Consider the following 14,078-nt stretch of genomic DNA (forward strand, 5'->3'; position numbering starts at 1 on the left):
TTCGATGACATGGCTGGCCAGCAAGGAGTCCTGACTCTGTGCCAGATGCTTTGCCTACAGTAACTCCTTTCCCAGGGCAAACCCTGCAAGGTGGGAAGCAGTCACTGCCCTCACTGAAGACGCAGGAAAGGGAAGCACAGAGCAGGTAGCTGGTGGGCAGTGGAGCCCGACTGGAATGCAGCGGTCGGGCTCCAGGACCCACAGGTGCACGGCAGGTTTTCAACGGACCTGGGGATCCCTGCGTGATTAACAGAGGAGGCTGCAGGTGGGAGTAGAAGCCCAGCGCTTACCAGGACTGCCAATAAAGACACCCAGCCCTCCACTCACTAGGCCAATGTCAAGCTCACCAAGGACCCGGAGCCCCCTTTTGGCCACTGAGGCCCCTGTCATTTGCAACCAAAGAGCCTTGCTTGCGGTAGAAGTTCATCGCTCTCCTGCCCCACCCACGGTGAGTCCGTGATCCTGATGGGTGGGGATGGGCGCAAAAAAACGTGAGAATAACTGGCAGTCTCTAGTGACAGACCACGGGCTTCTGTGCTCACCCTTGTCCCATTGATCACCGTTTTCACAATTTGGATGGAGAACACAGAAGGCCTGGTCATCAGATTCGCAGCCGCCACGGCACAGAATCAATGCTTTGTGCCACAGAGGCCGGACTCATGCTTTCTAGACCAGACGGCTGGATGGGAGCCAAGAAGATGACATTTAACCAGCATAATGTAAGGTCTTGCCTGAGTTTCCGAAGAATTCATTGTGCAATTACCAGATGGGGGGGAGAGAGTGTGCCAGACAGTAGTTCATGGGAAAAGGCTCGCACTGCAAATTCAGTGAGTCACCAGAATAGTGTAACTGTTGAAAACCTGAATGCCTCTCGTAATGTGGGTGGCATTACTAGAGACTGAGAGTCCAGAAAACTGGAAATGACAGCGCCTGTCAGCTTGGCCCTTGTCGCGCCGTACAGAGAGCACGTTTCCGGTTCCGGCCTCTCCGCTGCAGGAGGGACGGTGACATCAAAGTGCCTCCCAAGACCGAGGGGCCAGGTGGAGGGGAAAGCAGAGACCTGAGGGCATTATCACCCTGGGAAGCTAGGGTCTAGGTGTGCAGGGGAATCCCAGAGAGGAAGTCCCAAAGGCATAACACTAAGGGACCAGCTCTGGAAATCAGAGATGTTTTAGACGAAGCCTTTCAGGTGGCGAGTAACCAAAACCATACTGGAGATTGCTCAGCCAAAAAAGAGTGGGGGGGGGGCAGATTTTAGGAAACAGGCATGTTTTAGGGCGGCAGCGTCGGGGGCTGGGGTTGGCAGCTGAACAGCTGGCAGAAACGGGGCGGGCAGACTCTCCACCTCTCTGCTCCCTGCCAGCTCTCCGGCTGCCCAGCAGCTTTCTCTGCTTCCTGGGGAGTGCATCCCAGCCCTGGCACTGCCCAATCCGCTAACTGCCCAGAATGGGGGTGGCAGGGACAAAGAAGGGAAGAGTGGGGAAGGGGGCAGGAGAGGGGGCGCGAGCCAGATAGGAGGGCCCAGGTACCCCTCATGGGATGTGGAGGGCCTGTCGATCATCGATCATCGGGGGGCTGTCTGGCTTCCTGCCCAGCGCAGGCTGCCCCTGCAGGGTGCCCCTTGGACTGGCCTTTCCTTCTGGGAAGCCTGCCGCATTCTCCCCTCCCTCAGCCCAGACTGTCTGGGGAGGGGGGTCCCACTCTCACTCCCTCTGCTGAAGGTGACCCACGGTCCTGGGACCAGCCTTGCTCTCTTCATTTCCTCAAAGCAGCTGCCTTTGCAGGCTCCTTGGTTCCCTCCGAAACTGCCATGGGTAATGGCCACTTGAAAGAGAAAACCGGACATTCGGAGAGGGGAGGTGACTTGCCTCATACAGTCACGCAGCTGGAAAGTACTAGGTGAGACTCGAACCCATGTCCCATAGCGCCAAGCCCCCGATCGTTTGCTGATGGCCCCCGATCCACAGGCCCTCCCATGAAGTGCACCCGGGCCCTGGGCCCTGGGCCACTTTAGGGGAGCCTGGCAAAGGGCGTTTGTGTCTGGGCTCTAAGCTAAAGGGACTAAGGGGGGTATCGCAGCTCCAGCCTTCTCGGAGCACGGACTGCACCCCAGGTGACGCCGACAGGCACCGTCTCACCGACTCCTCAGGGGGCAGCCACTCTGAGCGCCCCTATTTTACAGACGAGGAAACCAAGACACTGCGTGATCAGGTGGCCTGGCCAAGGTTGCAGAGCTGGTCGTCGCTAGAGCCCAGGTTTCATCCTAACCTGTGGCTCTAGCGTTCCACCTCGGGCAGGAGCTCTGACTGGGTCTGGGGTGGGGAGGGGCTGTTAGTTGAACCCGGTCGGAAGGCAGACATAGGCCAGGAGGGTGGGGAACCCCATGTGCGGAGGCCTGGGATGGAGGAATTGAAGAAAACAACCTCGTGGCTGAGTTCAGAGAGCAAGGCGGGAGCAGGGGACAGTGGCAGGATGAGGCGGGAGAGGTGGGCATGACGCTTGAACCCCTGAGACCCCTGGAATTCGTGGTGAGTGGTTCCGACCGGAGGCTCCTGGGTGGAGAAGAAACATTCTAACCTCTGCTGGCCGAGCAGTTGCTGGGCCTGGAGGACAAGGCCTGCCTAGAGCGCTCGGGGAGCGGTGGGCTGCATTCTCCAGGTGGAGTAGGAACAACCAGGTGGCTGAAGAAATGCCGGGCGGGGGGGAGTGGGCTGGGGGCGCCTGAGCAGAGAGCGGGAGAGAGGGCCTGGGGAGCCGGCTGTGGAAGCACTCTGTCTGGGACCCACGTCTGGGGGTGAGGGGTGTCCCTACAGGCCTAACTCAGATGGGTCCCTGAGGAGTCAGTTCAGGGACCTCTGGGACTTAGAATGGGGGTGGAGCTGCCTCAAAGCCACCATTGTCACCCCCTCTCCCGCCAGACTGTCTGGAACCTAAAATAGAGCTGGAGCTCGGGGGGAATCCGTGAGAAGGGTTTCTGGCAAGGAGGTCTGGGGGGAGGGGCGTGAGTCACCACTGGGAACCCTCAAGTTTGAAGCTCCCAAAGCCCAGCTGCCCCACCCCCACCCCCACCCCCAGGGACTCTGGGATCCACTGGACAGCGGAGTGGAGGGTGTCTTAGTCGTGTCCCCATCCAGCTGTAGGGAGGGGAACTAGGTCCCGGCCCCAGCTCTGCCATGGAGGAGCTGGGCGGCAGGGCCAAAGCTCCCCTGTCAGGACCTCAGCTTCCAAGACGTCCCAGGAGTCAGGGCCCTGGGCATCTGCTGCAAAGCCCCCAGAACTCATGGCAGGTGGTGCCAACATGGGCCCCCAGAGTCAGACATACAAGGGATGAAGTCCCAGTTCTTTTCCTGTGGGCTGGGTGACCTTGGACACGTGCCCCCCTTTGCTGGGGTTCAGTTTCCTCATCTGTAAAGTGGTCATTGAAACCAGGTCCTGTCCTTTCCACTGTCAGTTTGAACTAGCCAACAAGCATCACAACAGCCCCCGGGGCCTTTCTCCAAGGCTCCTCAGCCTCAGTGGGCACACTCTGTGCTGCTAGGAATGTTAGCAGCAGTGACTCCACCTCTCAGTGCCCCCTGCTTCACCCACACTTCCTCTGCCCCACATCCCGGAGTGCAAAGGTGGGCACCATCTCCTTGGAAGCTCTTCAGCCTCCTAGAGAGAAGGGTCTTGGTTCCAGGGCACATACCCGGTGTCAGGCTCTACGCTCTGCCGGAGCCTGGAGTGCTTGGGGGCTGGGATGGTCCTCCCCATTATGCAGATGGAGAAACAGACTCACCTCGGAGGGGTCTGAGTTCTTTGCAAACTGTTGGCCCTGAGCGTGGCTCAGAGCAGCGGGAGAGAAGTTGCGCTCTGTGGGTCTGGTGTGCCCTCTCGTGGCCACTGGGCGCACAGCCTTGCTCCGCAGCAGGAGCCGCCGGCCGGCTGCGGGCCCCACCTCCCACGAGCTAAGAACTCTCCCAGTCAAGTCTTCTAGCTTGGCTTCGCAGAGACCCCACAGCGGCTGCGTGCCCCGCCTCGATTGCCATGGAGACCAGTAGTAAACAGTTTCCCCCTTCCCCTTTTCCCCTGCCCTAAGTCCGGGCCCGCGGCCCCACCAGCGCCTGCCTAGGAGGGACACTGCCACCCCCTGGGGCTGGCTGGCCGCGGGCCCATGAACAGTAGGGCCCCAGGGATTCTGGCAGTGGGGAGAGTGAAATTCTTCCGCCGGCACCGTGGCGAGGTGAGGCCAGCAGCCTCTGCCCAGACTGTAGGCCCCTGGCTCCCTATGGCGGAACTCCAGCCCCCGAATGGGTGCCAGGTTCTAAGCTCGGGTGCCAGAGAGGGCCCACACTTCTGTCTGGCTCCAATGTTCTTTGGACTCTGGCTTTAAAATGAGCTCCTGGTTCTGGGCTCCAGCTCTAGAATGGACTCTTGGCTCAGAATCTGGTTCTAGAAGAGGCTCCAGCCTCTGGTGTCAGAGCTGAGCTTCAGGTGCCAGTTTCACAGGGCTCTGGGGAGGGCTCTCGGCTCTGAATGCGCAGTGGTTCCTGGGGTCTGGGCCGGGCTGTAGAGTGAAGCCATGGCTCCAACCCCAGGCTCCAGGGGGCGTGTTTAGGAATGACCCAGGGGCCAGGGGTCAAGAATGGACAGGCGAGGACTTCTGGTCCCACAGTGGGACTGCTCTTGTGCTTTGTTCCAGGTCACCTTCTCCGCCTTCTCCCCGGATGGCCAGACGCTGCTCACGGCCTCCGAGGACGGCTGTGTCTACGGCTGGAAAACCCAGAGTGGGCATCTGCTGTGGAAGCTGGGTGGCCACACAGGTGGGGCTCCTCAGCCTGCATGGGGAAGCTGCGGCCCATGCTCTGGCATTTTGCAGACATTACCATAGTGACCTCCAGTGTCTGAACTGGGCATCCGTGCAAGACTGCCTGGGCGAGGCTGGGGCAGGAGGGCACGGCGACAGGACCTGATCCCTGGGGCCACAGGCCTCTGACTCTGGCAGACCTGGACTCGACCCTACTTTTTAAAAAGGGACTTCATTGTCCCGGCCGGTGCTGCTCAGCGGATGGAGTGCTGGCCTGTGAATCAGAGGGTCACTGGTTCAATTCCCAGTTTAGGGCATGTGCCTGGGTTGCAGGTTAGGTCCCCAGTAGGGGGTGCATGAAGGGCAACCTCACACTGATGTTTTTCTTCCTTTCTCCCACCCTTCCCCTCTAAAAATAACATCTTTAAAAAAAATTAAAAACAACATTTTATTTTTAGAGAGAAGGGAAAAGAGAGAGAAAGAGAGAAACATTATGTGCAAGAGAGAAACATTATGTGCAAGAGAAACAGCAATCAGTTGCCTCTCACGCCCCCAACCAGGACCTGGGCCCACAACCCAGGCACGTGCCCTGACTGGGAGTCCAACCAGCAACCTCTGCACCCGCAGGCGGGCACTCGGCCCACTGAGCCACATCAGCCAGGGCTCAGGTCCTACTTAAAAAAAAAAAAGTTTAAAAATACACATATTTACTGTCTTACCCATTTTCAAGTGTACTCTTATGTATGTTCATATGGCTGAGCAACCGGTCTCCAGAACTCATCTTGCAAAACTGAAACTCTGTTCCTATTAAACACCCCCTCCCCCCAGCCCCTGGCAACCCCATCCTGCTCTGTCTCCATGAACTGGCGACTCTAAGTACCTTGTGTAAGTGGAGTCTCGCAGGGTTCCTCCTGGTGACCGGCTTACTTCCCGTAGCACGTCTCTAAGGCTCATCTAGGTTTTACCCGCTATTGTGACTGTGACTGTGTCACGACACCTCTCCAAGCTGTTTCTTCCTCCTTACAATGGGGGTGGTGGTCGCCACCCTGCAGGATGGAATAATGCTAAGTGCCTAGCACTCGATAAAGGACTCAGTAGGTATAATTTATGATTAAGGAGACAAGGGGAAAACGCTGGTTAATTACTGGGCATATTGATTAATGCTATAATAGGAAAACCCGGGGACACAAAGGAGGCAATGAACCTATGCTAGGTTGTTAAGGAGTTTCTGAGCGGTGCCTGCATTTGATTGGGTATTGATTTTGCGGATGGGCAAATGGAGGTTGGGTATTCCAGGAACTCCCAGGTGGATGGCGAGGGTTAGAAGGGAGTGAGGACAAGGGAGGCAGGCTGCGAGACTGGGGAAATTAGCAGGTGTCAGTGAGCGGAAGGGCCAGAGGTGGGGCAGTGCTGTTCTCTGACCCTGGGCACCTGCCGCAGGCCCCGTGAAGTTCTGCCGCTTCTCCCCGGATGGCCGCCTCTTCGCCAGCACCTCCGGCGACTGCACCATCCGCCTGTGGGACGTGGCAGAAGCTAAGTGTCTGCAGATATTAAAGGGTGAGCGGGCTGGCCCTGGTTGGGTGGCTCGGTGGAAGTGTCGTCCTGTGCTCCAAAAGGCTGTGGGTTCGCTCGCTGGTTGGGGCACACACTCGAGGTAACCTATTGATGTTTCTCTCTAAAGCCAGTGAGTATTTTCCTCTGGTCAGGATTTAATTAAAAAAAAAAAAAATCTGGGAGGAAGGGTGAGTAAGGTAGATGGGATTTGGAGCCAAGCAGCCAGGCCTGGGTTCCCTTCCGCACTGTGCCACCTTGCAGGTCACCAGCGGAGTGTGGAAACAGTCAGCTTCAGTCCTGACTGCAAGCAGCTGGCATCGGGTGGCTGGGACAAGCGGGTGACACTCTGGGAGGTGCAGGTACCGTGGAGGGGCAGCCAGAGAGCCTGAGATCTTGATGAGACACCCTCCACACTGGCTCCAGAAAGGTCACCCCCAGTATCCCCCACTGCCTGTGCCCACACCTGGCACCCAAGACACCTCGCATCTGGCTGCAGCTACCTACTCGCGCCTTCCACCACACCTCGTGCTCATGAGGTTCCCCTTGCCTCTACTGCCCTCTCCTTTTAAGCGTGGGGAAGTCTCCCAGACCCTGTCTTATGCCTCGTTACCCAGGCAGCCCCCCAAAGGGGAGCCTGGGTCTGACCCATCTGAGGCCTAGAACCCTGCACCGAGGCTTCTGGGCTGCGCCCCGAAGCTCAAGGCTTGCACCTTCAGTCTGGCCAGATGCTGCGCCACTTAGCAGGGCACCGAGACTCCATCCAGAGCAGTGACTTCGCACCCAACTCAGACTGTCTGGTGAGCCATGCCACCTCTGCCCAGGCCCCGCCTCAGGCCCCTCATCTGTAGGATGCTTCAGCAGGGCTTGGCGACATGGTGCAGCTTTCTGAGCCCGCCCAGCCTAGGAACTGGGAGGGCGGGCATGGGCTTGCTGGTTCGTGCTCACGGCAGCAGCTGTCTGCAGGCCACTGGCTCCTGGGACTCCACCATTCATATCTGGGACCTTCGGGCAGGGACCCCAGCAATCTCCCACCAGGAGCTGAAGGGTCACACTGGCAACATCAGCTGCCTGTGCTACTCAGCAGCCGGCCTCCTGGTGAGCTGGGGCTGCCCTGCGTTCTGGTCTGGCCTCTTGCTGGCCACAAGACAAGTTGGAGGGTCATGGGCCATTGTGGGGTCCAGTGAGCATGCAGGCCCCAAACAGAGCTATCTGCTGTCCAGGCATCTGGATCCTGGGACAAGACCATCCACATCTGGAAACCCTCTACCAGAAGCCCGCTGGTCCAGCTCAAGGGCCACATCACCTGGGTGAAGAGCATAGCTTTCTCCCCGGACGGGCTGCAGCTGGCCAGCGCTGGCTACTCCAAAATGGTAACCCTATAGGCCCCTCCTTCTGGCCAACTCCGACCCCCCAAATCCCACTTACACAAGTCCTCTCAGCACTGTCTAGAAAAGGACCACATCCCAATTCCCCCTGAATAGGAAAGTGCCGAAGGTGGGGCCCGGGTGTCAGCCACTCCTATACACAGTGCCTGGCACTACGGTCTGTGCTAGCCCAAATGTTAGTAACATGTCTACGACTCCAGCAGCTTCAGGGGAAAGACCGTACTGCACTCAGTGTTATCAGGTGTTACGCTAGGTATGTTAAATATACCTCATAAACAAACCCAGACGTTAAGAGCCTAAGATGGTGGCTAGGACTCACCCCCAAAGTGATGTCAAAAACGCTTGTGTTGTGAGGCCTCCCTGCCTTTCTGCTTTTTATTTCCAGGTCAAAGTCTGGGACTGCAACACGGGAAAGTGCATTGAGACCCTGAAGGTAAGGCCCGTGGCTGCAGCACCCAAGGGCACAGGGGAACGTGTGCCAGGAAGCCGGAGGTAGGCGGGACTTGAATTCCCAGAGGCCAACGATGTGTTTCCGGCAGGGAGCCCTGGATGTGGCCCACACCTGTGCCTTCACCCCAGACGGGAAACTCTTAGTGTCTGGAGCTGCTGACTAGACCAGACACCAGCCCCGCCACGTGACCCAATCACCCAGCGCCTACTACTGTGTAACACTGCCACACGCGGCTCCTAGACATCCCACTGCTGCCCCTCCTGCCCAGGGCGCATGTGGGGGGCAGAAAGGGCAGTCAGGGCAGTTCCACGCCACAGGCCCAAGTAATGGTAACACAGCACCCAACAGATCCTTGAGGCCAGCACCGTCACACCCCGCACCAGATTCAAACAGCTACAGGCAGGCCTGCCAAAACCCACCAGACACCGGGGCCGCATCAGCCCACCTCCCCAGCATGGTTAGCTGAAACAAGTGAAACACAAAGCAACATGAGCCAGTTTGTGCTTTATTGGCCCCGCGATGCTCAGGCCTTGACCGCGTACTTCCGCAGTGGGTAGAGCCGCTCCTTCCGCTGCTGCTTCTTGGTCTTCAGGTTCTCTTCGTGCTTGTTGAGCCGGCGGCGCATGGCCCGTGTTTTCTTGGGCCGCAGATCCAGGGGCTTGTACTTCTTGCCCTGGGTGACAGAGAGCAGGGGGAGTCTGAGGACCACGGCTCAGGAGCTACCAAAGTAGCTAAGGAAGCCCCCGAGTTGGGACCAAGGTGTTGGGAGGGCACTGGGAAGACCTGGGAGGTGACCGAGGAAGGTGCATGGTTGGTTGGGGACATTAATTGGTAGGCATGAGTGTAAGGAGCTGTATGACATCCAGCCCAGCAGGGGACTGTCAACGTGGGACTAGAGACAGGCCATGCATCTTATTTACTAGTTCATATCATTCCCCCAAACTCAAAGGTTGGGGAGGAATCCTCCCCATTAAAAAAAAAAAAAAAATCTGTGAGTTACAGGGCCCAAAAGGGACTGAAAATGTCCGAATCTCAGCAAGCTGTGGCAGAACTGGGGTCTGCACGTATGTCAACCAACTCCCTGGACGGTGCTGTTCCCACCAGCCCGATTCCCTGCCATGGTGTCAACACCACACCGAGCCCAGCGAGGGGCACAGGGTATCCAGCAAGTACCAGAGCAGCAAGTACTAGGGGTGGTCACTGTTATCTTGGCTTAAGTTATGCAAGCCAGTGCTTGGGGTGTGTGTGAGGTTTAATCTGATAAATCTGGGGTGCCCACCAGGGACCGGTGGGTATCCCCTGTAACAACGTTCCCACTTAACAAGGGTTCCAGAGGGAAGCTCTGTTGGCAAAGGCAATCCTGTCCCAGAGGCCACACTGCCTTCCCGGCCTCCCACCACTCCTGCTTCCCGCCTTGAACAGGGCCACCATCTCTCCATCCCTGGCTCCGACCTATTCCCAGTGAACAGGTCCAGACTAAGGCAGTTCTCCCTCCTTTGCTCTGCAAACGTTCCCTGGACCCTCTTTGGCTCGAGGCCCTGTGCTGGGTGCAGGCTTGGTGACGAATCAGGCCTGGTCCTGCTCAAGGAGCTCCCAGCCCAGCAGGAAAGACTGAGCAGGTAACAAGTGGCCCGTCAATGGGGAGGAGGTTTCACCTAGCAACTGGCAACAGCCCTGAAAGCAATACAGACGCCCGCTGAGAGGGGAGAAACAGTGTGCACAAAACCCCTGTGAGGAGGACAGCTCAGGCTCTTTCCGGGAACCACCAACAGCCTGGAAGAGCAGGCACTGGGCAGAGGACTGCAGAAAAAAGCCAAACAGGAGATGAGGGCAGGCTCTGGAGAGAACTTGGAAGTATTCAAGTCCTAGTCCACCTGCATCCTTTTCATCAGCTGTCACAGGCCAGGACCGTGTCCGTTTCAAATTCACTGATGAGCCCCTTAGAGCTCTGCTGCCCAACAGGGCGGCCACTGGCCTGCACTGTTTACATGAAGGAGTCAGTCCTCAGACACCAGGCCCATGAGGTGTTCGACAGGCACATATGGCCGGGTGACTGTCCTGGACAGAGAAGACACAGAACACGCCTGTCTCCACGAGGTCTGAGGGACAGCACTGCCGCACAGGCAGAGACTTCACCTCCACCTCCCCGAGTGGGGCCTGGAGCGGGTGCACGCACTGCTGGTCATGAAGACAGTTGTTCCAGGCCACCGTCTCTGCCTGGGCCCCTCAGAGCCTGATGAGAGCTTCAGACCCAACCCTCAGAAGTACGCTCCCCCGCAAAATGTGCACACACCCACGGGTGGCAGCATCCCCTCCCCCTCATAGCTAGCGTCCCGTGGGCAGCTAGCCTAGACACAGCACGATGGCTTTGGTGGACATCAAACCCTCCAGTTATTCGAGCACTGATTTGGAAGTTGACGTGAAGTCATTTCATAGATGTGACTGAAGCCACTAATCAGTTGATTTAAAGTAAGAGATTATCCCGGGTAACCTAGGCAGGCCAGATAAAAGCAGCTGGAAGTCCTTGAAGGCAAGGCTGAGACTTCCCCCAAGAGATCCCAGCAGGACAGCTGCTCAACCTCTGTCACAGCCTCCAGCCTGCCCCCGATCTTCTCCTCCGACAGCCATAGCCTGGACGTGCCATTAGCCGGCCCCCACAACTGCATAAGCCAGCTATTTGTAATAACGCAAATGCACACATACACACATGCACGCATGTAAAATGTCTCCTACTGGTTCAGCTTCACTGCTTGGACTCTGGTGAGACTAATTTGAAGACAGGACTAGAAAATGGGTGTGAAAATCCTAAGCTGAGAGGCCAGACACCTGTGGGCTCTACCAAGGAGCACTCCACCCTCCCCAAGACGTGGTTGGGAACCTCAGCCCCATCACTGCATCATTTGTAGGTGACCCTGAGTAACTCAAGTTCTGCAAGACTTGAGGTCCTTTAAAAAAACAAACAAACAAAAAAAACCCCAAAAACCAGAATGACAGGTGCTTGGCAGTGACCGACACATGGTGCTGTTAAGACAAAACATTTAACAGCCAGCCCTCGAGAGTGCCCCAACAGGTACGGTGCACCCAAAACCCAAGCGTCCGGCCGGACCCCTACCACACCACTGATTCCTTGACAATTGCAGCCCCGAGGAAACGCAGTCTGCACACCACGTGCTGGGAAAAAAGGTGAACCCATCTACAAGCTGGGAAGGCTCTCGAGAGCCCAACAATGTGGGGGCAAAGCCTGTCCCACACCCCCCAGCAGAAGAACCTCCTCTTACCGACCCCCTCGGCAAAGGGGGCCGGTACTTTGCTCTCCATAGCCAGACACCCCCACACGGACCCCACTCACCTTGTAGAATTTCCTGAGGTTCTCTTTCTGAGTCTGGTTAATGACGGTGAGAACACGGGCGATGGATTTGCGAACAACTCGGCTACAAAAACAGACAACTCAGTGAAGACAAAGAAGACAGACAGTGCTTCCCAAAGCATGCCATTCAGGGCCTGCCCCAGATCTCACAGGGCAGGGGCACGCCCCACCAGCTCATCCATGTTCACCCAAGGGGCGCCCAACCCAGCCCAGGAGGAAGGTAAGGCTGGGGAGGCTACAGTGTACGGGCACCCCAGGCATGGGACTAGGGAAGGACTGGAGTGTCCAGTGCTTTTCGCGAGTTGTGAAGTGTTCACTCAGGAGGCATAATGAAAAGCGGTGGAAGAAAAATCTTCCATCCCGGGCCATATATCCCCAGGGCTATGAAGCCAACCTAGCCCATGCCCACCTTAATGAGCTGACCAGAAAGCATCATGCAGCAAGCTGGGCAAATCAGGGAAGCTTAAGGAGATGCAGCAGGAGCCACTTGGGAGGGAGAAACAAGGGGAAGTGGGCAGCCTGAAGCTGGGAACCAGATCAATCTGCAGTCATGCTGAGTAGCACCCACCTACCAATTGAGGCGGGTGGGGAAATCAGGTGCTGATGGGAGGGGAAAGAAAACGTCGAGTTGGGTTTTTTGAGAGCAGCATTAAAATGGGTCTTCAAGGACACCCTGCTCTTTCACTAGCCAAAGAAACTGAACACAGCACTCAGGGCAAAAGGACCACAGGGTCAAAGGCAGGTAAATGGAGCAGGTCTCCCAGCAAGAGGGCCCGGTTCCATTCCAAACCACAGAACCACTGAATGGGCACGTAAGCGGACAGCTCCTAGGACAACTTCAAAAACCCACAGATGCTCCCGGGGCGCACAAATTCCTCTCCCCCTACCCCCGCTCCCCGGCCCAAGGGACTGTGGTCCCCCCGTCCCTTACATCTTAGAAAGCTTGGAAGCCGCGCCGCCTGTCACTTTGGCGACACGCAGCTGGGACAGTTCCACTTTCAGGTCGTCCAGCTGTTTGAGCAGCTCCTCCTTCTTCTTGCCGCGAAGATCTCGAGCCTTAATTTTGGCCTGCGTGCAAGGAAGGGTCTAGGTCAAAGGCTCGGTGGCTCCGTCTCGCCCTCCGCCGCTCACAGAGGCCTCCACCAGCCATCCCCTCCTCTCCACTTGCGTCGTGGCCATTCCCAGGAGTGCGCGCGCCTCACGCGGGGTAACCGAGGCCCAGGCCGACGCCGAGGCTGGGCTGCCAGTCCCATTCCGCAGACGGGAAGACAGTGGAGCCCCAGCAGCGCACGCGCACCTCTCCTAGCCCAGGCCGGCAGGGGTCGGAAGAAGGCTGGCTGTGGTGGTGCCAAGCCTTTCTGCACGGTGCCCCACAGACCAGGCTGGTAGATGGGATCCCGGGGTTCACCCCGCACTCTTCACCCCAGCTCCCGAACCCCTCAACCCACGGATGGCAACCGATTTCACAGCCCTCACCATGTCTGAACGAGCGCCGCCGCCGCTTCCAGGAGAGAAAGAGGAAGGGGTGGGGCTGACCTCCAAGACTACTGCCGGGTGACGGCGGGCGCGGCCAATAGCGTCGCAGCGGGGGAGCACGGTTCCGCCTCCGCCACTCTCCCCAGCTCCGCGAGTAGCTCAGTGGTACCGCTCGCTCAGACGGCTACGGTAGTTCCAGCGTCTCCCTTCGGTCCCCGAAAGTTTTTTAGGGCTGCCTCAATCCATGAGCAGAGCAGTTGGGGAAACCGAGGCATGGGAGAGGCACTTTACTAGATACGGCATAGTGAGGATTCAAATTCGTGTACTCAGTCGTGTTTTCGTTTATTCATTCGTTAAATCTTTGCAGGTCCCCAGTTCGTGCTACTCTGAGCGGAGCGCGCGTGTTCTGTGGATGGGGGGCATGAAATATGAAATCCTAGGGGTTTCAAAGATGAATTAACAAGGCTCCAGCCTTGGAGTAAAGTCCGAGGTGGGCGGGGAGGGGCGGGGTCAAACGGCCGTAATCCAACTCCATAAATGTTCCAGTGGCAGCAGCGTGTGGAGGGAGAATTCATGTCCTTTTTTAGTGAAAAGGACACGACTGGGTTTCAGACTCTTGCTCTGTTGCCTGGAGCTAGCTGAGACTCAGCAAATACCTTCCCCTCTTTGGGTCTGTTTTCTCACCTGTGGAACGGGGGGTATTCATGAGAATTAGGAAGGTAACACTTAAAACTTCTCACAAGATCTGACGAGTAACAGTCGCTCAAAAATACCATCCGTATTAATGTTCCCTCCCAGTGGAATGAACACTTGAGTTGGGCCCTGAAAGTTAAAGGGGAATGAATTCACAACGCAGTAGGTATGCAGGCTTTCAGGCTGGGCTGTTTCATGGCTTCCCTAACCAGCAAGCATAAATCAGTGCTCCAGTGTCACTCCATTGCCGTCAACAAAGGCACACCAGCACCTCTGAGAGTTCTAGTTAGTGCCAGGTTGCCCCCTTGTTGCTGTCAGATGTCACCTCCAGGGGCATCTTCTCCCATCCCCTTCTGGGGTTTGGTT

General features: G+C 57.3%; 2 protein-coding genes across 2 annotated transcripts; one reads left to right on the forward strand and one right to left on the reverse strand.

Annotated features, from left to right (window-relative positions):
* The first annotated feature begins 4,138 nt into the window (after positions 1-4,138).
* WDR38 (WD repeat domain 38) lies at positions 4,139-8,531 on the forward strand. Its single transcript, XM_045846098.1, has 9 exons — positions 4,139-4,222; positions 4,682-4,802; positions 6,227-6,343; positions 6,602-6,699; positions 7,057-7,137; positions 7,304-7,435; positions 7,561-7,710; positions 8,111-8,158; positions 8,265-8,531. The coding sequence occupies exons 1-9, from the start codon at positions 4,154-4,156 to the stop codon at positions 8,337-8,339; spliced, it is 891 nt and encodes a 296-aa protein (XP_045702054.1). The 5' UTR covers positions 4,139-4,153; the 3' UTR covers positions 8,340-8,531.
* Positions 8,532-8,665: 134 nt separating this feature from the next.
* RPL35 (ribosomal protein L35) lies at positions 8,666-13,174 on the reverse strand. Its single transcript, XM_045846100.1, has 4 exons — positions 13,020-13,174; positions 12,475-12,611; positions 11,526-11,607; positions 8,666-8,849 (listed from the first exon to the last, which is right to left on the reverse strand). The coding sequence occupies exons 1-4, from the start codon at positions 13,020-13,022 to the stop codon at positions 8,700-8,702; spliced, it is 372 nt and encodes a 123-aa protein (XP_045702056.1). The 5' UTR covers positions 13,023-13,174; the 3' UTR covers positions 8,666-8,699.
* Positions 13,175-14,078: the final 904 nt, after the last annotated feature.

Source organism: Phyllostomus hastatus, unplaced genomic scaffold, assembly GCF_019186645.2.
Source record: "Phyllostomus hastatus isolate PE091 unplaced genomic scaffold, TTU_PhHast_1.1 phas_contig_495, whole genome shotgun sequence".
NCBI lineage: Eukaryota > Metazoa > Chordata > Mammalia > Chiroptera > Phyllostomidae > Phyllostomus > Phyllostomus hastatus.